Source organism: Manacus vitellinus, unplaced genomic scaffold (assembly GCF_001715985.3).
Source record: "Manacus vitellinus isolate BGI_N305 unplaced genomic scaffold, ASM171598v3 scaffold_3_pilon, whole genome shotgun sequence".
In the NCBI taxonomy this organism is placed as follows: Eukaryota; Metazoa; Chordata; class Aves; order Passeriformes; family Pipridae; genus Manacus; species Manacus vitellinus.
Window position 1 is genome coordinate 34,083,441 of NW_021940535.1, and position 27,583 is coordinate 34,111,023.

Here is a 27,583-nt window from a genome sequence, read left to right on the forward strand (position 1 = left end):
TAATTAGCTAGACAGTAGCTGTAAAGACATCACATAGATAGGAACAATAGTCTGGTATGGTTATGGGCAGAAGTTCTGCAGCTTATTTTCTCTCTCACAAGCAGTTCTAAATTCCCAAATATGGTTGCACCCCAAATGTGGGAAAAGGATACAGTGGTCTTGGGTTTTTTTAAGTGAAATTTGAAAAATAGTTTCATTTGGAAGCTCTACAACATTTTTCAGGTATATAAACCTCCAAAAGAGATATTCATCTTTCCAGAATGCATCAAACACCTCTTGTTAACCTCCTCTAAATATGACAGGTTAGCTTCATGGAATGGAAGCAACTTCAGCTAGAATTACGAAGCAAAAAATATCATCCTCCCTGACTTATGGATGTTTGTAAATTCTTCTAAGAAAAAGCACTAGATGTAAGGGAATGACATTCAGGGCTTGTAGACCATAAGGATGTATTCCACATAGCCTAGGTAGATTTCAGTTCAAAGGCATTATGGTCTGTAAATAAATATTTCTTATATTTACCTTTTTTTCCTAGCCTCATTTTGAAATTGTATTGGGCATTAACACACAATCTAAAATACAGCACCCATTCCTGTGAGCTTCAGACTATGATGTTTCCAGTTGTTGAGGACACTCTACAGACATAAAGCACTCCCACCAAGACACCATTACTTTTGTGCAATGTTTGTACCTCCCCACAGCCCAAGGAAAAGTACACTTATCCAAATACAAAATACATCAGTCAGAAGCTCAGAATGTAGGCTCTGCTTTGGGCCATTGACTGAAATATTTCTGTGTGCTTTACTTCATGCTTTTTTTTCACTGTACCTAAATGTTCTTCACCGAATAATTCAGCAGCAAGTATTTTGTCTTCCATCTCACGCAAAATCACAGTATAATTTATCTGTGAAATGCTAGGAAATTAAAATCCTGCATATTTCTCTATAGCAGACAATAACTGCCTTGGGGGATATTTTGGCCTCCTGGTAGGCACTGTCATTAGCAGAGTATGTTCCCAGAAACTAAGTGAGCAATAGCGTTACATTTTTGTTGTAATTTAAGAAAAGACTAATTAGAAACAAAGCAACAAGCCTGAATGCAACAGGAATCCAGAAAGCCTTCACAAATGCATGCACAAGAGCTATCTCTGGTCACAGGGTAACTTTATCTGCTGAAACAGCAAGGAAGGTTGAACGGTATTATCATCTCAAAAATGGAAGTGTCACTCTGTAAATAGATGATAAACACCAGCTGAACAAAATTATCTTTATTTAGCATAAAAAATCATGATGTTTTAGCGGCATGTGTCTTCAGCGCCTTTAATTCCCACTTAAAAACAAAAATGGCAGGTAGCCAAAAAAATAGAAAATAACACCAAGAATGTAAAAGCTTATACAGTTACATTTTCCCATCTCCTACTGACACTATTACAAGTAAGAGGTCCCTCTAGGATCATCTTTACTGATCTTCACATGTACATTGAAAACTAATGAGATACAATGAAAACCTGAGACATCTCATATATATATGAGTGTAGTTCCTTTGAAAATATTAACTTTAGAGGAAGGAATCCAAGAGAGTATTTGGCTTTGGCCAAGCTGGGAGCAGCAAACGGAAAAATATTTCAGCCATTACAGACTTTCAGCCACCCATGTGTCAGTCTCACTTAAGACAAGAAAAATTATTCCCTTTCTCATGTTCCTCACTTCTCAAACACTTTCTAAGATGATCACAATGAAGCATGGACAGGCTGGACGAGCCTAGTGATTTATATAGGAAGAAAGAAGGTAGAAATTACTGTCTCCTCCAAAAAGTCACTCATTCCCTTAGCTTTGAACCTCTGTATGTATATATTTGGCTTGTGACTTCACTCACTGAGTACCTTATGAAATGCTCTTTATCTTGGTCTGCAACTTCTAGCAACATGTGTTTCTCACCAGCTTGCATGCCCAGTGCTTCCCTCACAGTCTACAGATAAATCACTTTTCAGGAAAGAAAACTAAAGCTGTCAAAAGTTCTGGAGCTTATGCACAGTAATGGTCTGGATACTCCCACTCAGTAGAAATTGATAGTAAACACTGTCAGCAGCACCGTCTGAGCACATGAAACAAGAGAAACATCACAGGAAATAGTCAAGCAAAGTTCAAGAAAGTTTGTTGACTTTATTTGATCTGTCTCTTGAACACCTCTTTTTTTTTTTTTTAATCAAGTTTCACTGAAGTTACTCTGAATTGTTTCCAACCAACGATGGTGCCATTGTATGGGAAAACCATGGATTTAACAGTGACACCTGTATCTGTGACTTTGTGAAGGGTGATATTGTTTCCTGATTCTGACAAAGCTGATGTCAAGTCAGCTACCCCTAAACACTAAGGACCCAGTACTTCACCCCCAAGAAACTATGCTTTGTGCAGAAATGCCATGATAGGGGTAAAGAATACAGGACAAAGCTTATATTTAAATCATGCTACTGCATGCCCTGCTTTCAGGTAGAAATGCATCTTACTCTGGCATCACTGACATTAGGATTAACTAGTCTACTTGATGATGTTTTGTCATCTCTAATGCATAAATCCTCAAAGATGTGTTGATTTCCATCCTGAATACCTATGCAAACTTGAACTTCAGAATAAGCCCCCAGCACAAGATCTCGTTTATTATGTTGTCTTTCTGTGAAGGTTGCACACAACAAAGACAGGCTTTAAAATGCTATAGTCAGAACTTTTGTTTCAGATGCTAAAACTTCTACGTACATTCCCCTGACTATACCTTCCCTGCTAAGGAAAACATAATAATAAGTATATTTCAAAAAGTGCTACAGCTGAGGGTACAGATGTTTATCAGTAGCCTTGAGGCTGTATTTATCAGTAAATTTCCATCAGCCTTTGAGGTGTCCTGTGGTGTCCCTGTGGGTGTGCTGTCTCCCCTAAGGCACGAGGACTGCTTCTCTCATGGGCAGATAGCCTAGCTGTGTGTCCTGGGTCTCCCCGGTTTCAGTGTGAGTTTGCTGTCTGATGGAGATTTTGCAGCACAAAGTGACAGGCTTTGTGCCTCTTCTTCTCTTTCCCTTCTGGGTTTTTTTAGAAGGTTGTCATCTCTTCTTCCACAGTAACTATGAGCCTGGGGAAACAACCTCCTACAAACAACATGCAGCTTTGTAACATCATTGCTCTTTTTTTTTTCCCTAAAAAAAGGAGCACAGGCAAGTATGATATGAGAACAAATGAAATAAACAAAAAAGGAAGGTGAAGTGTGAGAGATGAGAGCTCAAAAATGTATGACAAGGACCCCAAAGATGGACACAAAAAAGAGCATACTCCTCACAGCAGGCTGCTGGGGGTTGTCAGGGTTGTTGGCCATCTAGGAGTGGTAGGTAAGCCCAGTGGTTTCAGCATCCCCCCTCTTGTGCTCTGCCTTTCTGGTGGCAGTGATGGACAGAGTGGCCAGAGTAAAGAGAACATCAGCAAGCAGGTCTTGTGATTTACAGGTCTTGTGATTTATGGGTGAGGCAAAAACTGAGAGTTGAGAGAAGGAGAGGATTCAGAAGCTGTGAGAAGTACTGGGGGAGTCAGAGGAGGGACTGCAGGGAGCTGCCACCTGCACGTGCAGCAGGAGGGGTGTCAAGGAGCTCCTGCCTCTTTGTGGCTTCAGGGGTCCTGGTTGCTTCCCCATCCCAGGTCTGGACAAGGTCCTGGGAGAAGACCAGCAGCCCAGAAAAGTCTCCCAAAGGCAGATTACTGCAGGGATCAGTAGAGGGTGGTCACAGCAAAGCCCTTGGTGCTGATGGAGGAAAGAGCACATTGGCACTCCCCACATCAGACTGCCTCCTCCAGAGAGAGTGTCTCCAGGGCCTGAAGAAGAGACCAGCAGCCCTAACCTTCGTCCTCCAGGGCCAGGAGGCCCCTCCAGCCCATCACCTGTGCAACCCTGCCAGAAGCAGCCCTATGTTCCTGGGCCCAGGGTTTATTCTGTGCTGGAGCTGGTGTTTCTGCCACAGCATCCCACGGCCTGTGAAGCTCCCAGAACCCCACATGACATCTACATGGGTGCAATTCACCTGTCTCTATACATCTACATGGTATTTTAGTTCCTTTTTCCATGATTTTTGGACTGAGCAGGAGAAAACCTTGACTCACACTACAGTTTTCTGGAGTCTTCTTGTCAGGGGCCAATAGTAATAGATAGTAATACTGCCTCAGAAAAAGAAGAATAATGGTTTGGATCACAAACACTCAGAAAGCATTAATAATCACATCCTCTCATGATCCAGGGTTTTTCCTGTTTTTCTGTAAACACTTTGACTAGGTACAGCCATCACAAGGCCAAGTACCGGGTCCTGCACTTTGACCACAACAACCCCTGCATCGCTACAGGCTGGGCACAGAGTGGCTGGAGAGCAGCCAGGCAGAAAGGGACCTGGGAGTTTGGATTGACAGGAAGCTGAACATGAGCCAGCAGTGTGCCCAAGTGGCCAAAGACAATGGCATCCTGGCCTGTACCAGGAACAGTGTGGCCAGCAGGACCAGGGAAGTGATTCTTCCCCTGTACTCAGCACTGGTGAGGCCAGACCTGGAGTGCTGTGTCCAGTTCTGGGCCCCTCAGTTCAGGAAGGATATTGAGGTGCTGGAGCAGGTCCAGAGAAGAGCAACAAGGCTGGTTAAGGGACTCAAACACAAGTCCCATGAGAAGCAGCTGAGAGAACTGGGATTGTTCAGCCTGGAGAAGAGGAGGCTCAGGGGAGACCTCATCACACTCTACAACTACCTGAAAGGAGGTTGTAGCCAGATGAGGGTTGGTCTCTTCTCCCAGGTAACCAGCAGCAAGACAAGAGGGCACAATCTTAAGCTACCCCAGGGGAAGTTTAGCTTGGATATTAGTAAGAAACTTTTTACAGAGAGAGTAATTAGACGTTGGAATGGGTTGCCCAGGGAGGTGGTGGATTCACCATCCCTGGAGGTTTTTAAGATGAGACTGGATGTGGCACTTAGTGCCATGGTCTGGTAACTACAGCAGTGTTGGATCAACACTGATGTTGATCAACACTTGATGATTTCGGTGGTCTTTTCCAACCCAGTTGATTCTATGATTCTATGATCACCATGGCTACATTACATAGGATATACCTTATTCTCCTTCTAAACACAGTTGCTAAGCTGAGACTCATGTACAAGAGGTCCCTGGCCTTTTCCTTACCCATTTGAATCTTGAAATTATTGGCATATATGCTTTGGAAGATCTTCCCCAGTAGTGCTTTCGAGTTCACCACTCTCATGTTTCCAGGATAAATTTAATCTTGCATTTATGATATGAATTTTTTTCTGAAGCATCTCAGCCTCAGTAACCATTGTTGTATTAAGAGTGATGAACAAATATCTCTCTGGACTTGGTTCCATTGTCAAATTCTCTAGAAATCCAGCTTACAATTTCAAGGATATATTGAAGCTGCAAGTCACACTCCATAACTGAAAAATAATGAAAAATAACCGTTGGCCAGGTTCTGTTTTGTAATTCCTTATGATTTACAATCAGTTTCAAATAGCACTGGCCTTCAGTAAATAAAAATGTATGGTTTTGTTTATTTCCATGACTGAGATTAAATCTTTTTTTTTCCCCTGTGAGTATATCTAAGTTTTTGTTAACTCATAAACTACTACAATCATCTTTTTTTTTTATTATTTTCCACACTGCTTAGAAGGACTACATCAACATATGCCCTGAAATCCTCCATGGATGATTTACTTTAAGGTCTGAAATGTCTAATTAATTCCTTCTTTCTCAATTTTTTCAATAATTACATGTAAGATGATTATGACAGCACTCTCCAGAAGCTACATTAGCTACATATTTCTCTTCAAAATTCAACATCCAAATACTGTTGGAGAATACATATTGATGAATATTTTCTGGTGATTTACTTGGGTTTGTGCCAATTTTTTTTCACGTATGTTATTATTTGTGTTACATAGTATTTACAGTGTTGTCTGTCCAACTTCAGCCCAGAAGGACACTTTCTTTCTGTGGCTGCTCTCAGCCAGTATTTTTCATCAAATCTAAATGTCATCTGTATAAATCTTACTAACTTGAAAGGCATGAAAAATTTAACACATTTTTCCTTGGGTGCCAAATGCAGCCTAACTAGGCATCTGAGAAAACAGTGCAGCTCACAAAGACTTCAGAAAGTTCAAAAAAACCCCACCCTTTATTTTTGCTACTATGAATACCTGCCAGGAGCCCCATGATGTGTGAGGGACAGAGGTATTTGTCACTGACTATATCTCCCCTTGGTAGTGTAACAGACCTGTTCTGTTTCTTCAGGTCTATCAGTGGACAAACAAGGAGTTTCAGTCATCTTTTCTATAATTGCAAGAACTATTCTGTCTATTTTTCCAGTCATTCCAAAATGATGCGCATATCCTGCTCCTCTTTAAAGCATGGCCTTTCAATGTGAAGGGATCACATAGGTGTGGGAATTGTTGGACAATTCAATGCTTTCCTGAATTTTTTAGTATTCATAAGGTATTGATCCACTATAAAATGACTTCAAATTATTTTCAGCTTTTTTTGTTTGTGTTCTTATACAGCATCTGAATGCTTACATCACCTTGATGCACTGAATTGCACTGCGCTTTCCCTTTTTTCCATCTATTATGTATTTGTACATTTGTTTCTCATATATCTTGTGTAGACTTAGCCTAGTGGTTTTAAACTCTGTGACTCAACTATTTTCCTTTCCATTCCATTTAATTTAAGTGTAATAACACAACTTTTGGCAGCATCTTAGTATATGGGTCACCGGAAAATCAATACTGCACTTTATCCCCAGACAGATCCACTGCCTCAGTGTCCTTTGCTCCTGTAAGACATTCTGAGCCAGGTCATATGCTCTGCATATGCCATGTGTGCCTTGCTGAAACTTCCAACTCCTTCCAAAGTGATATCACCTTTTTCAGTTCCTGGATCTTTTCCAGTTGTTCAGGCATCACACTTTGTCACAGTGTACAAGTGATACAGACTGTTCCTCTCCTAAGTCTCAAACATGACCTGATGCCTTCTCTAGGGCTCAAGCTCTCAAATACACTTTATTCAGTCCTACTGCAGCTAAAAGTTGTTCTGAAAGAAACTTCTTCTCCTCTCTTTTTGTTTTTAGAAATCACCTCTATGTTTTATGTTTTATGTTTTCTATGACTTTTCCTTCTTAGTGTTTTCCTAATTAGTTTCCAGTAAGTCTCCCAAAGGCAAGACTGTGTAACAACATTTTTTTAATTTGTTTTCCTCTTTAATGGCAGACATTGATTGCAAGTCTAGAGTGCTATATTATTTAAAACCCTTTCAATTCATTTTTCAAACTTATAAAGTATCAGTGCTAGTGGGACTGTATTAGACCCTTTCTCTTATCTGGACTATGATCCAGTCCAAAGATCTCTTGATGCTCAAGTCATCTGTTTGGAGTTATGTCCCATTCCAAACAGATATGTAATGTCAAAAAATTTGCATCCTCACAGCAGCTTATCCCTTAAAGACTCATTTCTCAATGCATATCCATCGCAGACTCTGGCTCTGCAGGATAGCTCTCGCTACCGAGAATATCTAGAGAATCTCAGAGATCAGGTACTTTCAAGCATCCCCATGCCAAATTCCATTCATTCCAATGTGACATTCCTATTGTCCCTACTCACAGGTAAAATGGCAGAGGAGAGCCCCAACAAAAAAAAGCAGCTCTCCTTCCAGGCAAGCATTTACTGTTGTGCTTCTACAACATTCTTGGCTTCTGCAATTCTCGGGTTAGGCTTCCAAGAATTGAGAAAGGCAGCCAAACCTTAGGTCTGGCCAGTAGCCAAAGGGCAAGTCAGTGCCAGCATGGCAAAAGCAACCACAGCTTCACCTCAGCTGTAAATACAAGCTCTGGGACTTTCCCTGATACTTTGACGGGAAGTTCTTTCAAGTTGCGCAGACAGAAAAGGCTTGCGACATCCCCTCATCTGTTTCTCCCCCGTGCACTCACCCCGGCTTCCACTAGTTAAACACCAGACGGGCTGCCAGGGTTTCTGCACTCTTCTCTGCAGCTCCTGAGGTCTCTCTTGGTCCAGCACGTACAGCATCTCAGCAGCTCGGAAAGCACTGGCTTGCTTAGGGGGACTGCATCAGGTTGAGCGCACAGGTGAGTTTTACATAAACGAGACACAAGTTTCTCTCATTTCTGCAGGTGGGAACTGGGAACAAAACAGCTAAACTGTTGACCTGGGAAGCTTAGGTGGGCTCAAACTTAAATTTTTAAGTCTTCTGATGAAATTTTACCCCAGTGTTTCTCCCCAGTAGACAAAAAACCCACAGATCTAGGCCATGTCTGCTGGTATTTTATTGACATTATACAACCTATTTGTAACTAAGAGCTAATGTATGGGAGCACTGAGACATAGGAAAGTATTTTTATCTGTAAATTTAGGACAAACCAGAGCTTCATATTTGTCAATTAGTATTCAGAGAGCTTACATATCAGATAACAAGTTTATTTAATCTTCCAGAGGCATTTGCTATAGTTAAAGAAGTCAAGAAAGCTTCTGCAAATAAGGGTTGGTCAGTGGGCTTTAAATGATGGATCTAGAAAGTGGATTTCCTTTCCTAAGCCAGAGCCAAAATATTGGTTTGAATTTTAGTAGGAATCGCAGGGTGTTGATTTTCCCCAAATTATAAGTTATAACTAATAAAAGTTGGAACTAATGATTCTTTTCACTTCTGGATTTATATGTGGATTTCAAGTTTTCTCATTCCATTCAAGCAGCATACCAATTTTAATCCTGTTTAATATTTTATAAGTAAGGGGCTTCAATGCTGCAGAAAGAAATGGATTTTTCTTAAATATTGTCTTATATCAGCTCCACATTATTAATTCAGAGAACATTTGCAGCTGTCAGAACTGTTCTTCAACTTTGATATAGGAAAATTTCATATCCCCTCTAAATCTGCAACACAAACTGTCACTCAGACGAAAGGCCAATTTTTTCAAGTCTGTTGAGACTTCATAAAATGATGCAATTAGTGGAAGACGTAAATCTTTTTTTAGATGTGGCCTTTCTGAAGCTCCTGGATTTCTTAATAGCAATGATTTAGACTAGCATGAAGTAGCACTAAACTTCATACCAAAACATTGCAACAGCCATTGAGAAATCAAGCATCCCTGTACTTTCTTCCTCCATATTGAAATTTTCTTATGCAAATATATTAGGCACTTTTCATATTTGTGCATTTTTAGGCAGATGACATGTTTTTAATTTACTTCTTTTAGTTACAGGCAGAAATGATGACCATATAAGGGGTCTACATTGTGTTCAGAAATTATTCACAAAGTGTGTAACCTACATTAGTGTTTTATTTCTGAGCAGAAGTTCACTTCGGAATTATTCTGCTGCCCTTCACCAGATATTCTGCCATGTTTCACATGACAGAGCAGTTGGGGACATGCAACCTCAGCTGCTCATGGATGAAACAAAACAATCTCACAGCTAATTGCAATTAAGCTCACAGGACCAGACCAGAGCTAGTCCAAAGTAAAAACCCCATCAGCATGGGTGTTGAGTGCTCAGGTTCCTCCATATAAACGCAGACCCTCAAAAACACAGACAGCAACTAAGGCTTTCAGGGAGGGCAATTAAAATCTACATATTTTAAAGCCTCTTTCACTGCTTCCCCATCTATTTTTATTAAAAGCTGTTTATTTGGCAACTTCAATATTTAAGCTAACCATTTCTCCCATTCTGATCTTATTTGTTGGAACTGCAACTTTTTCAACATTTTATTTTCTGTGGCACATTTTAGAGATGTTGGCATTTTGACTTCATTTTTATTCTATTTAGATTTTCATGTATATTGACTTTGGTGTTTGAAAGCTTTTTTTTTTGGTGAAGAAAAGGTAGGTACACATATTTAAATGTCACATTTACATGCCTATTCCCATCCAAACGTGTAGGGTCTTTTTGTCCCTTCATGCTCTAAAGCAAAAACCCCAGAGTTTTTTTCCCTCTTTTGACATCACTGTTTAGAACCACATACTTTCTTCTTTGTCAAGATTTCTCCAACATGTACTCCCTTTAATGAGAACACTGAACAATGTAAGAGTCAGTAAATTCACTTACTTGGTGGTGTAGGCAGGGCTGTGACAAAGGGGTTCACTCTCAAATGTCCTTGTGAGCTCCTCCTGGGCTGCTGCTGACAGCTCTCCTACCTGCTGCAGCAGTTTGGACAGGGTGCTCAGGTGGGTAGTGGGTGGCAGGTCAGGTAAGCACTGGTTATATTGGTGCTTCTTGGACAGAGGAGGAGTAGGAACAGCTGCTGGCAAAGACTTTAATTAGAGGACTGACAAAGCTGCTTCCCAATTTCATAGCGACTACTGAGTACAGCCCTGGACACACAATTGCAACGGTGACTTTTTGGTTTTTTTAACTTTACTAAATTGCTGAGGTGACTTCTGGTGGGGTTACAGGAGAAATGCTCTAACTTTGGTGGTGGCAATATACTGAGACACAGGTTCAGGCCACCCAGCTTGGAACTGCTCTTCTCATGCTTGGCTGAGCTGCCTCGCGTGTTGCGCTGGCAGAGCGACGCAGATCACCCTGGGTCAGGAGAAAGGCTAGGTCTAACCTTGCACTGGGAGATGCAGTTCCCATGACTTGCTTAGGAAAACATGAAGTTAAGATTAAGTCAGGAGTGAGGACAGGTTCTTAGTTCCGGATGATTTCCCTCCATGTGCTTTTCTCAAGTGGAACAGCCTCACCAGGACTAATCAGAATGTGCAGAAAAAACATTCTCATAAACGGCATGATATCCCTAAAAAATAAGAACATTACTAAATTTCATTTGAATCCTACAACTTGAACTGCACCAGAGCCTCCTATAACTTGGCAGTTCAAAGGTGTTTAATTATAATAATCTCCTACAAACTACTTGATCAATACTGGAATGGCTCAACCACCCAATTCAGAGAAGTTACACCTGAGGAGTTACACCTGAGCACCTGGTGATTGGGATCAAAGTGTTTTACTGCTGTCTGTCACCAATCCTTTAGTGTTAGCACCATGTGAGAAATTTTCTGGAGGCATCTAAATAAACAAGCCTTAAGAGCTAAGAAATGTAGTGGAGAGGTTGATTGCCAAAGAGCAAAACACTTTCTGGCATCATTAGAGCACAGGAATGTTTGACAAAGGATTGCTCTGGGTGGTCCCATGCTATGATGACTGTGAGAGCAGGAAATGTGTAAAAAGAACACAAGTACTCAGAACAAGTGGATAATTATGCAATAATAGTAATAGCATAAAATGGTAATCGAATAAAAGACAATGGGTTTATTCAGAAAACTCAGTTCCTCATTTTGTATTGCATTTCCTTGCTAGAAATGCAAGAGAGGGTCACCCAGCAGGAGGGAATTATTTTGTCCAATTAGGCAATTACAAAAGCAGCATGACACTGTGTTTTGTACCTCCTGGCACCCTCTTCTTTGCTCTTCAGCTAAGTTTAGTTTTCACTTGCCTCTGCTCTACATCATGTCCCAAATACCCACGTTTTGCTTCACTCCTTTCTTGCTTATTGCATGGTCTTGATGTGCAGAACCAAGAGGGTGACTTCTGCCTTGATCTCATGTATTTCACAGAGGTAGGAACAAAAGAGAGGCAGTGACCGAGACCCAGGAGAAAGTAGAAGACAAAAACTAGGGTGATTTCCCTCCGAAGATGGCACCCTCTGCATAAGAGCATGCAGGTAGCAGGGATCTGTAAGAGATCTTGCATAAAGTTTCCTGTGCCCCTGTGCAGTGAGCCATGGCACAGGATAACACTGGCTGCCCTGGGCTATACTGCAAGCAATTCAGTGGCAACTGTGCCCCAAGAGCAGTGCCTCACAGGCAGTGCCCTGGCAGACAGGTGTCATTTATACCACCACTATCTTGGCTGGGAGCCAAGGTAATGTCCCACTGCTGTGCACACCCATCTCTGCTTACCAGGTGAGGAAATCAGCAGCAGCAGCAGCTCAGGAATCTGCAAAACCCGGGCTGAATTCACAGGGAGCTTTGATTAGAATTAAAAAAACAAAGTAGATCTTTCATGCTGCCCTGAACAGCTCTGTAATTTTTTTAATAATCCCATTACTGTTTTATTTTGGGTTTTTTTCTATTTTAAAAACATGTTTCTAAATTCAGGCTTCTCAGCAATTAATTTTCAAAGCCTCTAGGTTAAGGTTATTGCTTGAAGCATCTTGAAATCATTGGCTCAGTAAGGAGAACTCCCATCTTGCAAAAGAATTAGTTTGTAAAAGATTGCCTGATAAGAATTTTACCTTGTTGAAAAATGCAACAGTACTTAAAACTGGGGTTTTTTCTTGTTTTTTTTCTTTTTTTTTTTTTGATGAGGAACATAATTTCATCTGAAAATATCAGTATTCATTTTGCCCTGAAGGCAGGCATGTCTCTGCAGATGTCACTTGCCTTTACTCAAGTGGGAGAGGAAAATGTTCAAGTCCACATAAAGGAAACCAAAAGGAGCAAGTAAACACATTTAATATACTTCACATTAAGTAAGTAAGGGAGCTGACAAAGTTATCTACAGTCTTGGATTGTCATTCAATCGTATGTCTTTAAATGTATTTTAGTATATAAGCTAGTGTAAGCAAGAACACAGGTTAATGAACTTTCTGTAAAATCTGATTGGCCCCATTCAAGACATTTTGTGAACACACATTAATTTGTTTTGGCATGAAAACTTCATATTCATGCACCGTTTCTTAAATCTTTCATCATACTCTCACTCCTCAGATTTCTAAGGGCATAGGACAGCCAAGAACACTGTCACTGCACCACAGCAGCCACCTTGCCTCTGTTTTTATCACAGGTGTTATGAAGCAACTGGGCTTCATTTTTTTTTCTCACTTGTGCAACCCCATCCAAACATGAGCTAACTGAAAACCAACAATTCATCAGTGTAAACAGGAAGAGAGTCAGGCTTGTCACACACTCCTAGAGCTCATAATAAATATGTGGCATGAACTCTTGCATTTTTAGTTTTCTGATGGTCTGTCAGTAAAAGTTTCCTGCAAAACATCCCCTGACTTGTTCTCCATGACTTTTGACCACAATAACAGAGGGTCACAGTTGAAAGCCATTTCTCACTTGCTTCCTTCTCTGTTGGTGATACAGACATGCGTTTGGGTGTACGTACATCACAAATTTTTTAGGGTGTCCATTATTTCAGCTTCATTTCTGCAGGAAGTGAGATTTTTCTGCTCATGCAGGGGTATGTGAGCGTCTTATGTTTGTGTGTTTCTCAATAACTTTTTTAGTGATGATTTTAAATGTACCAGGAGGGCAGAGTGCTCTCCTTTCCATATGTTGCATGAAAAAGGGCAGCTGAAGACCCCACAGAAAAGTTCTGAAAAATTAAAGACTGTGACTATATACATTTGAAATACCTAAAATCCACTAGAAGAAGTGTTCTAGGAGTCATCTCCTGTGATTGGAAACAGTCTCAAACAGCGCTTGTAATCAGCCAAGAAACACAAACCCCTAGGAGGCCAGGCTTCATTATTTCTAGTGTTATTTCTCTCTGAGATAGAGCTATTTGTTAATGTCTCTAAATGGCAGATGCTCGAAAGAATAGCTTCACAGGGAGGGGAGGACTCGGCAGGAGGGCAAGGGGTGCTTCTCCATGCATGGTGTATCTGCAAGCATGTCTTTCAAGGTCTCAGCACATCTTTTGGACCAATTGGGGTAAACCCAGTGCACCCTGCACTGTAGACAGGTCTGTCTCTCCTTCTCACACTTGCTCACCTTCAGCTGTTTTAAGAAATATTTTCATTCTTCTTGCAGTTGACTAGGCTGGATTAAAGCTTAATACCTACACACCTCAGAACAGTACAACAGCCCTGAAGAGACAGGAAATTACTCAAGTTATAGCTGGTTTATGGGAGCAGCTGGAGGTGGTGAGATTTCCAGCCCTCTCAGTACTTTGCTATGATTCAGACAACATTAAGCACATCTATTTAGGACGATACTTTATCTGTTTGAAGAGCCTCCAGGCAGCTTTAGTGTACTCCCGATAAAAAGTGAAGATGTGGTAAATGTGATGTCCTCCGTAGGAGGATTTATTGTCTCAAACAATTATTTTTTATCAGCTTTGTCAAAACTTGGAGCCCAGGATTTTCTGCTGAGAAGAGCAGCAGATATTCATTTGCTTGAAAGAAAATTCATGAATAATTTGTTGTAATACATTTGTTTGGAGCTATTCTGCTGTTTTCTTTACGTGTTTAAGTATTGGATTAATCATGGGAGAGTAGTTTAGCCATGTGCCTTTCAGTTTTAGGTGTATCAAGAAACAGAAAATGCAATTTATAATTTAGAGCAGATTTGGTTCTGCAGCTGTCAACTTATGAGAAACAGTATTTGTTATAGAGTGCATTCTTTCTCTTTCTGTGGGAATAGTAACATGAAATTTTAAGTAAATGAGATTGCCTCCGAGTAGTGCACATGTCTTTCCAAGGAGAAATTTTAAATTGCATTTCACCTGTTTTCCAAGCTACACCAGAATTACTGTATATTATGCATGTGTGAAATACTTCATAAAGTATTCCAAAGCTGCAGTATTACATATGTAAGAAATGAAGCATCAGTCTCTCTCTTTTTCTATTGTAAAATATAATATATATATAAATATATATTTTAATGAATTACTATATGTAATTTTAGTGTATTAGGGTATTTTTGTCTAATATACACCTTTTGATCATAGATTACAAGACAAAGCAGAAGTTTCATTTAGAAAAAAAAACCCAGCAGTTGTGGATAACTTCTACTTGCCAGTACATGCAAAAAATATTTAAAACAATAATGACAATTAACTCTATTCCTGAAAGAAACTGTTTGACTTTGGAGAACTCAACAGCATGGGAAACTAAAAATCATCAGTGCAAAAACTATAAATCCAAACAAAAATATGTACACATTTACTCCTTTGGTTCAAGTTCACCATGCCCATCCACAGGTATACAGAACTTAAAGGAAGTAATGAAAAAAAGAGGGTTGATATAAATGAATAAATAAATACATACATACATACATACATACATATATACATAAATACAGATCCTGGTTGTTTCCACTGCCTTTGTCACTCTCAATCATAGGCACTGTTCTTCATTGCCACCAGCTTATGTATGTGTCCATAGGCTGGTGTCAAAGCACCATAGTCACCAGCAGTGCAGCCCAGCCATGATTGAAAAGGATGTATGTTTATCCAGTAGGGAGGGATTAGGTGTGCACAGAGGCATCAGGGAAGCAAACCTGATTAAACCTGCTTGGTCTGTTCAAAGAGGTATGAGGAAGGTCTACAGGACTTGGGGCAAGAGTTTATTTTCACCAGTTCAGCCTTAAATGCAAACTCAAGATCAGCTCACAGTTGCCCAGCAAGTTCAGGATGAGTAATCATGTTAAGTCCAACAGCATGCAGGGCTTTCTGTCTGTAGTGGTGGTGAGAATCTGTTTTAAAAGTGTTTTGTAAAAGACATGCTGTAAACCTCTTAGTGAAATGAGTTGCCATGTGCCCTGCCTGTGTGTTTCAAAATATGTAAGCAAGTTCTTGAATCCATGTGAGGAACTGCATGCTTTCCTGACCAGAGAGATACAGAGCTTTGACTGGAAGAAACCTCCAGCAGAGACTTGAGGACTAATATATGTGGATGGTGTGTGAGAAAGTTCAGCTGATCCTTGCTGTAGTGACAAGAGATACAGAAGATCAAAAAAAAATAATCAGAAACAGCTAAATCTTTTGTGTTAAAAGACCAGCAGAGTTACAGCGAGATGTAAGAAGTCATGTCAGCAGTTTAAAATGAAGGTATAGTCTGAATCCAAACTGCTTATTCCAGATGTCCCTGTTTCACTGTCGTACCAGCAGAGTTAAACACCAAAGGTTAGCAAACCTGAGGGAAGAACTAGTTTCTTCATGCAGCAAGATACTATTAGAATTCATCTGTGCAATGGACTAAATTTAATAAGCTCCAAAGTCAATCCAAGTGTGTCTCCATCATTATAGAAAAATAACCCTTTTGAAATCTGGAGAAACAAGGTTTATCTAGAAAGGTGAACCCAGAAAACAGACTTCATACACATATTCTGCTACACAGAATTGCTGGAATATGCAGTCTACATGTCATGGCTTCTGTATAACTATGTATGAATTCACACAGCTGAATCTACCCCAAGAATTCTATATAATGAGCAAGATGAATTATGGCAGAACCTTTATTTGCCTCCAGAATGCTGCACTAGAGCAATGGCAAGCTACCCGAGAGAGGGGCCATTCTCACTGTTTATTATTTGCATAGTGTAACAGAATCCTTGCTGTTATTTACAAGGAAATAGCAGTAAAAATATTTTGTTTACTTAGAAAGAAGGCCTTTGAAATTTCATTTTTTAAAGTTATGCTCCCATAATATTTGTTCTGCTTTTAATCCTTATGTCCACCTTTGGGATTATGATTCTGACAATGAGTTTAAAAAGGGAGGGGAAAAAAAAGATAGACGGATCAGCATTGTAAATCTTGGGACTAGTTCCTACAGTAGGCAATACCATAACCTACTTATAAACCTTTCTTTTACATGGCAGCAGATCAAATTCCTGGCAATACTTTGGCCACTTCTCTTCTCACAGTCCTTATATCCTGCTTTGTCTTCTAAATTTTTGCCCTGAGTCAAAAGATAAAAGAATATAATCCCAGTAGAAGATTTTGGAAAATGATAGAGGGAAAAATATAGAGGGTCTGTCACAGCTGGGAGCCAGCACAGGCCACCAGGCAACAGCAAGCGCTCAAAAATGGATTTGTCCACCTAGCAGAATAATAAGCAGAGTATACTAGACTCTGAAGGTGGGAAGGTGATATTCCATGAGAAGTATAATTTGATGAGAAAATAAGGTCAGGAGATTTGGCAGCTGCTTATAGAGACTGTTAAAAGTAGAGACATAAAGATTGCAACGCAGAGCAAGGGCTGAAGTAAGCCATGCAGCTGGAGCTGTCAGTTCTTCCAAAACTTCAAAATCTAATAGCATACAGAAACCAAAATCTATGGACTAGCACAGAATTGTGCTGATATATTGGTAAGATTTGAAAAGACACAGCACAAAAAGAAACATAATTAGTAAGGTACATACAGAATAACAAGAAGTTTCCTATAAAAACATGAACTGTGGAAGAAAAATCAAGGAGAGAATTGATCCACCACTCAACTGAGAGAAAGCCATTGACTAACAACTCCAAGAAAGCCAACTTTGTAATGTCTATTTTGCTCTTTGTTCACTAGAAGGGTCAACCATGATAAAAGGGTTTATATCAGTAGCAAAGAGCTGGAAATTGTTGCTAAATGACAGAAGAAAGAGATTAGGCCTTGCTTAGGTGAGTTAAATGACCTGAGATCAACGAGGCTGATGGAATTCACCTCACACTGTTCAAGAGAAAACTGAAGCATCTCCACAGTTGTAAATAACTATCTTTAAGAATTGTGTGGAAGAGGTAAAGTTTTAAAAGACTGAAAAGGCAAGAATAAAAGCTATCTTTAAATGTACCAAGAAAGAGGAGGTGCGGAATTACGGCCCAATCAATTTAAATACAATTCTCAAACAAGTAGAGGAAGTGAATAGAACATAAGAAAGAAATGGGTTATAGGCATAAGGATTAATCAAGAGTAAATCATTTCAAACAAACCTTGTTTCCTCTTATAAAAGGACAATAGGTCTTGGGAATACAACTTGGCATGAGCAAAGTTTTTAGTGTGTTATATGTCAGGAAAAAAATTCAAAAGCAAACTAGGAAAATGCAGTTCAGATTAACCTTATATAAGGTAAAGTTTTGTGGAAATAACAAAAGAAACATTTTCAGTCTCTCCACTAAATATTATCAAAGTAGAAGACTGCATTTACTGCAGATATACAGGGAGTCTCTTGTGGTAAAAGTCTTGTTCCAGAATTTAATTAAAAGGCTGGGATAGATGCTGGAATAGACACTATACTCATGAAAGCTGACAATCTGACAAAGTTGAAAAGGGCTGCAAGCACGTTAGAGGACAGGCTTGGAAATCAAAATGATCTTGGCAAATCGAAGCTACAGTTTGAAAAAATATGGTGCTATGCAACAGGGACTGCACAATGCAGCTCTGAGTTGGAAAACACTGCAGAAATCAAGGATGGAATAAGTGGTGTGGGAGCAGTCCAATTAAAGGATTGGGTGTAACAGGATGCCATTGCATTAGTATTTCTGTTCTGATGAGATGTAGAAGTAGATCGTCACTTTTCAAGCTTTGCTTTATACACAGAGAGCTCTTGGAACATATGAAACTAGATTCCTTTCCACAAAATCTCAGCCAGAAGACATGTTTTAGGTGGACTCAAATGCACTGCACCTAATAGCTAGCTAAGTAGAATTAGTCCAAGGTGGCAATCTCTGACACATGGATAGTGTGAAAATCATGAGCTCAGCATCAGCTGTTGCACTCCACATCATGGTTCCTGTTGCCACACACACTACTTGTAAAAGCACTCATCACCTTAAAGCATCACAGGCTGACTATGAATCAGCTGTGTTGTGAATAAGACAAATGTGACAGCAGGATTACGTGTGATGTGTGACACAAGTGAAGCAATCCTTCTAGTGTCTGGTAAGATGTCTGCAAGAGTACTGCATTCAGTTTCAGCAACATACTTTTAATTAACAATTGGAGTAGTTTAGCCTAGAAAGATCAGAAGAAAGCCATAAGAAAGATCGCCACTCTCAGAAGCACAAGTTGTAGGGAAAGACTTGGGACTGTTTTATCTAGAGAAGAAAAGGGTGAAATGGTAACAGCTTTCATGTCCAACAAAGGCTGCTGCAAAGAGAAGGGGGATAAATTGACAGCTCTGTCTACTGTGGGGGAGGTAATACAGATTGCTAATAGGAAAATCTGCCTAATAGAAGGGCTGAGAAAGCAGTAAGCCAGGAAGACTTCGGCATCCACAATGCAGGAGGGCTTTACAAACAGGTTAGACAAGCATCTGTCAGACTTGGTTTAAACACAGTTCATTCTGCCTTAGGAGGGGAGGTGGACTAGACAATCCCTTGAGATCACTACCAGAGCCATTTGTTTTGATTCTGTTTTAAGTGTAAATAGTAAAATTACTCTTTCCTGCTCCTTTCATCTTGTCTGTCTAACTTTTGAATCATTCCACTGATCTTCCATCTGCATTTCATGTCACATCTTTCTGATCTTTCCATTATCCGTCCCAGTCTATGTCTTGATCCCATCTCTGCCTTTCTGATTTTGGCACTGTACTTTATTTGTGGTGTTGCTTCTGCTAGGACCCCTCCTTTTGCCCAAGTGCAAAGCAATGTGCCTGTCTTAATTCAATTCCCTACATAATCAAAGCATTTGCCTATAACTGCTTAACTAAACATTGTATCTTCATTCACCTCCCCTAAGTGTTTATGCAATGGGTAAAAATGACAGTGTTGCAATTAGGTTCTTTTTTCCTTCAGCACCTCCTTTTATTATTACTGACCAAATAAACTCAGAGATTGCCACCATTTTCCTTAAAACAGGATAATTCAGTGTACAAGAATACAGCAACAATGCAGAGGAGAAGCTTACATGGATTACCTTTTAAATAACAAAAGGCATCACTAGTGCTCTCATGTTAAGGGAATGGATATAAGCAAAAACATTATGTGTGGATACAAAACTCTTTGGCTTTTTCTCAGTTAATCTTTGGCTACTTATGTAAAGGAACAGACAATGGTTACCGCATGTTTCTTTGCTGGTATTTCTGCTTTCCTCTGGTGCTTTGAGAGATCCCAGCATAATCTATGGGCATGGAGCAGAGCCCCACTGCCACCAGCTGCTGATTGATAGCCCAGTGACAGCCTTTGGGCTGAACTTCAAGTTACTAAACAAGCCTTGTGTCCCTTGTGATATACTTCTGCTTCCCATCTTTCACAATGACATGACAATGAAACACCTTGTCCTACAGAAAATTACTATCCTTTTGCATTGCAGCTATCGCTGTCATGAATCTGGGAGTCCATTCTTTTGACTTTACAACCACACAGTTGCCATTAGATGCTGCATTTTCTTCAGATACACACACCAAATCCAGAATTTTTCTATGAGCTCTCTATATGCTTGCAACTTACTGCCTGAGTTAACCTCCAGAACTGCCAAGCCCACAACCTTCTTTTAGTTCAAAAACAGCCAGCTGGCACAAAGACATGTTGAAAGAAAGGAAAAGTAGAATTCTATGGAGAAAATTAACTTAATTTCTGTCCTTATTAGAAGGAGGCATGGTCCAGAAGGCCTGGGACTTAAAAGCAAACTTGCCTTGTCTTAAATGTGATTTTCAGAAGTAGCAGAGGCACTATTAAATTACTATCAGCTTTACAGTATACTTAATTTGTTAAAAAGGCCATTGGTGAACAGTTTGTTTCTAATATATAATATGTGCCATCAAAACAGCTATGAGCATCTCTATTAGGTAATTATTAAAAAGAAAAGGTAAATTCTGCTTACTTTATTCAAGCAAATTGTCTCTCTTGTTAAAAATTGCATTAAGATAAATTAGACTACCAATACTAAAGAAAACCTTAACTCTCTTCAGCTTTCTATGTATTCTACATTCCCTTTACATCTTAGATAGCGCTCCAAGAAACCGTATTTTTAAAGAAAAAATGTTCCTTCCATTAATTTTTCCATTAATTTTTTATTTTCATCTCCATCTTTTTCTCTTCTCTGGCAAAACGAGTTCAGTGTTCACTAGCAAATGAGGTATTCAGTATAAGTGAACAACAGAAGCACTCCATAGACTTATTTCTTGCTGGTGGATCCATTTCTATAATAAATATTTTTTAAGCTCAAGCAAAATATAACTTGACTGATCTACCAAATATATTACCTGATAACATCCACTTGAGTTTTGGAGGGTGTTTTTCCAGTCTTACTTTGGAGAGGAGAATGATTTGCATAGTTCACTCGGCAATAACTTAAGGATTTCTTGAGGATAAATACAGATGTTTTCAACTGGATGATTGTGTGTTACAAATAAGTTTTACTTTTGATTTTAGATAGGAGCCTACTTTGTTAAAAAGAAAAATTAAGAAAGGAAAGTTGAGCCTTATTAGGTATTGAGTTGGACCATTTATTAATTTTACATACGCAACTCTTCTCCATTTTTTGAAATACAGACCATCCCCAAAAAGGAAATTTATAGTGTTAGTCACATTAGAGCCTCATGGGACACTAATAAAGCCCTCAGAGAATGATTTTTAAATATGTCGAAGGACTTGCAATTTTATGCATGTGCCAGAGTCCCCAGATATTCAAGACACATTCAGATGGGAATCTATGAGGATTTATTTTCATTTTCAGTGTGCTACTTGATGATGTACATGCATAGCTGGGACTGCAGCTCAGCAGAGCCGGGCTGAACGCCTTGCTGCGCTGCAAAGCCTCCAACAGGACCTGTTCAAGCCACACAGATCCTCCAGCATGCAGACACTCAGGCCCTTTTCTGCCTGAATCCACACCTTCCCCTAATGATCAAAAACAACTCTGTTGGCAGCTCTGTAAATTACAGGATTCCCATAGCTCATTGCAAGAATGGTGCTGAGCAGGCACTGATGCCAACTGAGGGCTACATAGCTACACACAGAGGTAGTCCAAGCCAAAATCTTCATATACAATTCTCAGAGTAAGCATTTATGTGTCCATCTCACTAGCAAGGCTTACACTCTACAGCATAGGCCATGGATGTTTGAATCCTTGACTTATGGCCCTTATCTCTAGGTCATGGCAGGGTAGGGGAAAGTTCAGGTTTGATTGTTTATTCACTAAACATGCAAGGTTTGGGTCAAACAGTTTAAAATCGTGCCAGATTTTTAAAAAGCAAAAACAGTTCTGACTAGAGAAAATTACAAAAGAAAGTGAAGAACATAATCTCAGTGTTTTTAAATGGCAGTATGTTTAAATTTCAGCATTCTGAATGGTGCTTCACAGAATAATGTATGCAAAAGGTTCATAAATAGCAGAAGCAAAGCAGTTGTTTTGTGTTTAGCTAACCATTTCACACATTTCTTTCCTGCAAATTAGAATATCTGTTATTCCCACAGCTCTAATAAGGACAGTTACCTGTGATGCAGTGTAAGACTTACAATCAGGGGTCCTGCTAATTAAATTGCTGCTCTAAGTACCAAATTGATGGCCAGTTCAAGAGAGGGGTCTCTCAGGGTCTCCTCTTGGAGGTCTTAGGTTGTCTGGTTTGAGTTTACCTTTTGTAAAGGGAAAACAGCATGTGGACCTACTGCAAGACCTTCGACATTTTTGATTGTGTGTTTGTATCATGGGTCTCACTCTGCAAGTACAGAACATACATACTGCTATTGAATGGATAATACATTAAAGACTTGGAATCTACCAGGTACTGTGATATATAAAAATTTCAAAGAGAATTTTATTATGAGTAATATATAAATCTATGTTCAACATGAAATATTCCAAGTCCACTGTCTAAATGCTTCATGGAACGTTCTTCAGAAAACCGCAGAACAACAATAAAACAAACTGGTACTGACTAGTTGAATTAAGGAAATATTGAGGACAACAGACAGTTTTGTAGCTACATTTTATAATATCTCTTCTTCAAGTATTCTGAAAAACACCTTCCAGGTTCTAATCTGATTAGAAACGCACTCCTCCTCAATGCTTTTCTATAGCATAAGTAAGCAGAAATTACTCTGACATATGGGCTACCCTTACTCTCTGTGCTCCAATGTCTTTTCCTCCTGTTTTCCCTTTGAGAGAGAAACACTGCAACAGTTCAGCTGAATGTTAAAATCCATAAAATGAATGGAAAAGAGGGTACCATATGAGAGATGGAGAAGTGAGTATTCAGACTGTTCTTTTAAAAATTGTACAGAAATCTTCTGAGAGTGTGTATTCAGAAGAGTGTGCAGGAACCATATTAAGCAGTAAGAAAACTCTCAGATTCCTGAGAGCTGTACTTCCAGAGTGGATACTAGCCTTTCATTTTCAAGAGATTCATGTTTTGCTTAGTTTGTTCCTCTTTTTTTTTTAACAGATGAATACAAATTCTTCCAACATGATGGCCTTGGCTCCTAACACTTCCAAGAAAAGAGAGACAGTGTGCATATTTGGAACTGGAGATTTTGGACGAGCTCTGGGGCATAAAATGATTCAGTGTGGTTACCACGTGGTGTATGGAAGTCGGAGCACCCAGATATCAAACCTGATTCCCAAGGATGCAGAGGTGTTGAGCCACGCAGAGGCAGCACAGAAAGCTGCCATCATCATTATAGCAATCCAGAGGCAACATTACAACTTCCTTACACCACTAGCAGAAATTCTCCGTGGAAAAGTTGTGGTGGACATAAGCAACAACTTAAAATTAAACCAGTATCCTGAATCCAATGCAGAGTACCTTGCTCAGCTGCTGCCGGGTGCCAGGGTTGTGAAAGCCTTTAACACCGTGTCAGCCTGGGCCTTGCAGTCGGGAGCGTTGGATGCAAGCCGGCAGGTAAGTCTGAGCTACAGGGATTTCCTTTGTCATGGAGTTACTCATCGTATGGCTTCTTATTAGCTAGACAAAACACACATGGGACATAAAAATCAGATAGGGCTGAAATGGTATTTTCTCTATAATCCCTCATTTCAAAATAATTTGAGCTAAAATTTCCTTTGGGTTTGTAATATGGCATGACAAGGAATATCAATAGCTTGCCTCTGAACTCAGTGTTTAGAGATGCTAGAGAAGCAAGGAAAGAAAGATGGCAGAGCTACAAAGAGAGAGACAGCAAATCAGGAGGACATGAGGGGTGCATCAGTTGTTCATAAGGGTCGTAAAGTTAAACAGAAAGGAGATAGGAGGAATATAATGAAGCAAGAACAAAATGAAGAAAGAAAAACCAGGGAGGTAAGGGATATGATAGGCCAGCAACAGAAGTGAGCTAGAAGATGAATAAATTACTAAAATTTTCTAAATTAGAATCTATCACCACCTAACTTTAACACAACATCAGAGTGTGCAAAGCATTTTAACCTGCTCCTTAACCACAGGCCAGCAAGCACAGAGCTGGGCATAGGAAGCAACATGGCAGCTTATTTGAAGAAAAATCATTTATTATTACCCTATTTTCTGCCACTTTGAGGGACAGTGCTCTTGTACAATGCATGAAATCACCCAACTACTCAAACCATTACTAGGTTTGTTTTCTGCTGCCAGATAAATGGTTTTGGCTAAACCAAAGGTCAAATCTTCTATGCAAAGGCTTATACTAAGCATGTTATACATTATTCTTTCCAGATATAAAATTTTGCCACTAGAAACAATCTCCTTCCCAAAAGAAAAAAATCATATTCTAAGTTCATGGACCGGTTGGCCAAATGTACCTATAGGTTACTTTTTGCCTGTTTTAATTAAGGTCAGCAGGGAAGTCAGCAAGCAGCCTAGGAAGATTGTGCTCATTGTCTATATCCAGGACCAGCATGGCAGCAGAGAATGTCACAAAAATCTGTCAAAATAAAACTTCTATTTGTTTTTGGCTGTAGGTGTTTGTCTGTGGAGATGACACGGAAGCTAAAGAAATGGTGATGAATATTGTTCGTGCACTGGGTCTCACTCCACTTGATCAGGGATCCCTCTTGGCTGCTCAGGAAATAGAAAATTACCCTCTGCAGCTCTTTCCAATGTGGAAGTTTCCCATCTTTTTGTCCCTTGGCCTAACTGTATTCTTCTTCTTCTACTGTTTGGCTCTTGATGTAATTTACACTTACATATACGAAAACAACAACTTTTCATTTTTTATTGCAATGACCATTCCAAATCGGGTCTGCCCTGTAGTGGCACTCATCCTTCTTGGCTTGGTTTATCTTCCTGGTGTACTTGCTGCAATTATTCAGTTATACAGAGGCACTAAATACCGCCGTTTTCCAGACTGGCTGGACAAATGGATGCTGTGTAGGAAACAACTTGGACTAATAGCCTTGGCATTTGCCTCTTTGCATGCTGTGTTCACTCTTGCTAGTCCACTCCGCTCCTTCGTAAAATGGAGAAACGCCAAACCAATAATCTCCCAGGTGAGTTTTGTTCCTCGTGCTAGGTCTCCCTTTATTCTGGCCTTGTTATAAATACTACCATCTATCTTGAGCTTCAGAAATCCATGTGGACAGCCTCATGATCTTTACAATAGGGTCATATTCCTACTTTCTGTGCTCCTTTTAATCATTGATATATTTAAGTTTGTTGGCATTATGCTGAGCGGAGGGGATTTCTGGCCCCAGTCTTCCTTCTAGATAGTTGATATATTAATAAAATAATCAGGAAAAATATAAACATAAAGACTACTTTAAAGAAGCATATTTCCCTATTTCTTCATATACCTTTAAGAATAGAATATATTTTTACTTTCTGATTCTACTTAACAAGAAAGGATCACATATCTGTCCTCAATGGTAGGTAAACAGATATGTAAAACAGGTACCACAATTACAGGTACAGGGAAACCACACATAATATAATGCCTCCTTCTTGAGCAGGCATTCAAAGTAAATCTCCAATGATTTTCAGAGAGTTAATGTATAACATTTATCTCCTAGTTACCTTAAAGGATTTTTTTTCTGCTTATTGATCCTAAAACTGCTATCATGAAAATATACCTGGTCTTCTTTTCTTCAGGCACTGAACAATCAAACAGAACCACTCGACACGACTAACGCCTGGCTTAGTGACTCTTACTTGGCTTTGGGAATTATAGGGTTTTTTTTCTTTGTTCTTGTGGGAATAACCTCCTTGCCTTCAGTCAGCAACAGTGTCAACTGGCGAGAATTTCGATTTGTACAGGTAAGAAAATGACTTCTAGAAAAAACTTCTTCCCTTATAAACTATGGCCACAGGCAGGTTACTAGAGACTTATGTCTTTCCTCCATTAATATCTCCAAATGTGATGTGTGTACTCTCCATGATCAGATAGTGAAAAAAAAAATCTACATGGCAATAGAGCTTAACTGTAGAAACCCACAACTGTTCTGATGGCTGCTTATGGTGCAACTGGGATTACTACGTAAACAAGAGAAAGTTGGGAAGATGTGAGCTCCTAAATGACAAACAGGAAGCTGACTTTGATGTCAAATTCCACAATTACACTAAGTTGCAAAATAATTTAGCCATTTACTGGGATAATTTTGTTGGTCATAAGATAATTCAGTTAAAATGGATTTGAAAAGTTATTTTGTAACTCAAATCTTCTCAATGCCAAGCATCTAAAGAGAATCCACAATTTCTGCAGAGTGTAAAAACTGATGTGACTATAAACAGGCTGCCCTCACTATAATCTCAGCCCTCTTTTAAGAGGAAGTTTGGTGCAAGCTGCCATGCCTCTGCAGGAGCTGAGCTGGATGGGAAGGGGGGCAAGAGAAGGGGAAATTACTGTCAATGAATGTTTTACCAAGGCGAAAAACTTGCACAGTATGGTACTTCTGGATGAATAGCACTAGAGCATAAAAAATCTTGGATCTCTCCACTGAATGTCAGCACATTCTCTGCTTTTTCACAAATATGACAGCTACTAGGGAATATGCATGAGCCAGGAAAAATTATCATGGATATTGACAGAGAAGAAAAACCAACTGTGTTTCCCCAATATCCATTTGAATTAATCTTTATTAAAAACAATAAGAGCCTTTATATAAAACAGTTTCATTTCACCAGTCCCCAAATTGGCACATGCCACAAATCTTACTGTGTTCTTAAAATTGCATTTGTTCTGTTTTAATTTTCTGTTTTAATCTCCACTTTTTTCTTTCTTTCTTTGTTTCTTTCCTTCATTTTCTCCTAGTCCAAACTGGGATATCTGACACTGATTTTGTGTACTGCGCACACGCTGGTTTACGGTGGAAAATGGTTCCTGAGCCCATCAGCATACAAATGGTATCTTCCAAACATCTATATGCTCTCCCTCGTTGTGCCATGTGCTGTACTGGTAGTCAAATTTGTGCTGATATTTCCTTGTGTGGACAAACCTCTCACACGAATTCGACAGGGCTGGGAGAGGAATCCCAAATCCTCGGAACAATCAAATTACATTATAAACAAGTCTGCTGTATAATTAGACTAAACTGTATCATCAAAAAATATTATGAAGACACATAAAAATGAAATCTTGAGCCTGCTCTATCTGGAGGGGGAGAGAAAAAGTGAAAAACTTGGCCAGACCCCGTGTGAAACAAAGTTATCCCAATGACAAGCTTAAAATACAAATCAAATGAGGCCATTGATTTTCTACACCCCAGGCAGTCTTTCACACAGGTGGAGGCCCTCTCTTCTGCTCTATATATTCCCCCTTGCCTGTTTACCCTCCATTTCTAAGAAGAGTATGTGAGAAGGAAGTGGTGATCCACGTCCCTCCTCTGTAGTTTCAAACCTCCTCCAGAGCTGGGCAGATCCACAGTAACCTCTGCTGTTAGACAACGTCCGCTCCTCTTCCCTATCCTGCCCTTTGGGACTCAGGTCCACACGCACCACAGA

At 39.6% G+C, this 27,583-nt stretch overlaps 1 protein-coding gene across 1 annotated transcript; it reads left to right on the top strand.

Annotated features, from left to right (window-relative positions):
* The first annotated feature begins 8,054 nt into the window (after positions 1-8,054).
* On the top strand, positions 8,055-27,583 carry STEAP4 (STEAP4 metalloreductase). Its single transcript, XM_008933776.2, has 5 exons — positions 8,055-8,158; positions 23,123-23,578; positions 24,610-25,137; positions 25,736-25,900; positions 26,895-27,583. The coding sequence occupies exons 2-5, from the start codon at positions 23,123-23,125 to the stop codon at positions 27,162-27,164; spliced, it is 1,419 nt and encodes a 472-aa protein (XP_008932024.1). The 5' UTR covers positions 8,055-8,158; the 3' UTR covers positions 27,165-27,583.

Excerpts from the sequence above, each read along its gene's own strand:
- STEAP4 (XM_008933776.2), top strand. The coding sequence starts at position 23,123 with ATGAATACAAATTCTTCCAACATGATGGCCTTGGCTCCTAACACTTCC. Across the intron at positions 23,579-24,609 it reads CGTTGGATGCAAGCCGGCAG|GTGTTTGTCTGTGGAGATGA; the intron begins GTAAGTCTGAGC and ends TTTTGGCTGTAG. Across the intron at positions 25,138-25,735 it reads CCAAACCAATAATCTCCCAG|GCACTGAACAATCAAACAGA; the intron begins GTGAGTTTTGTT and ends TCTTTTCTTCAG.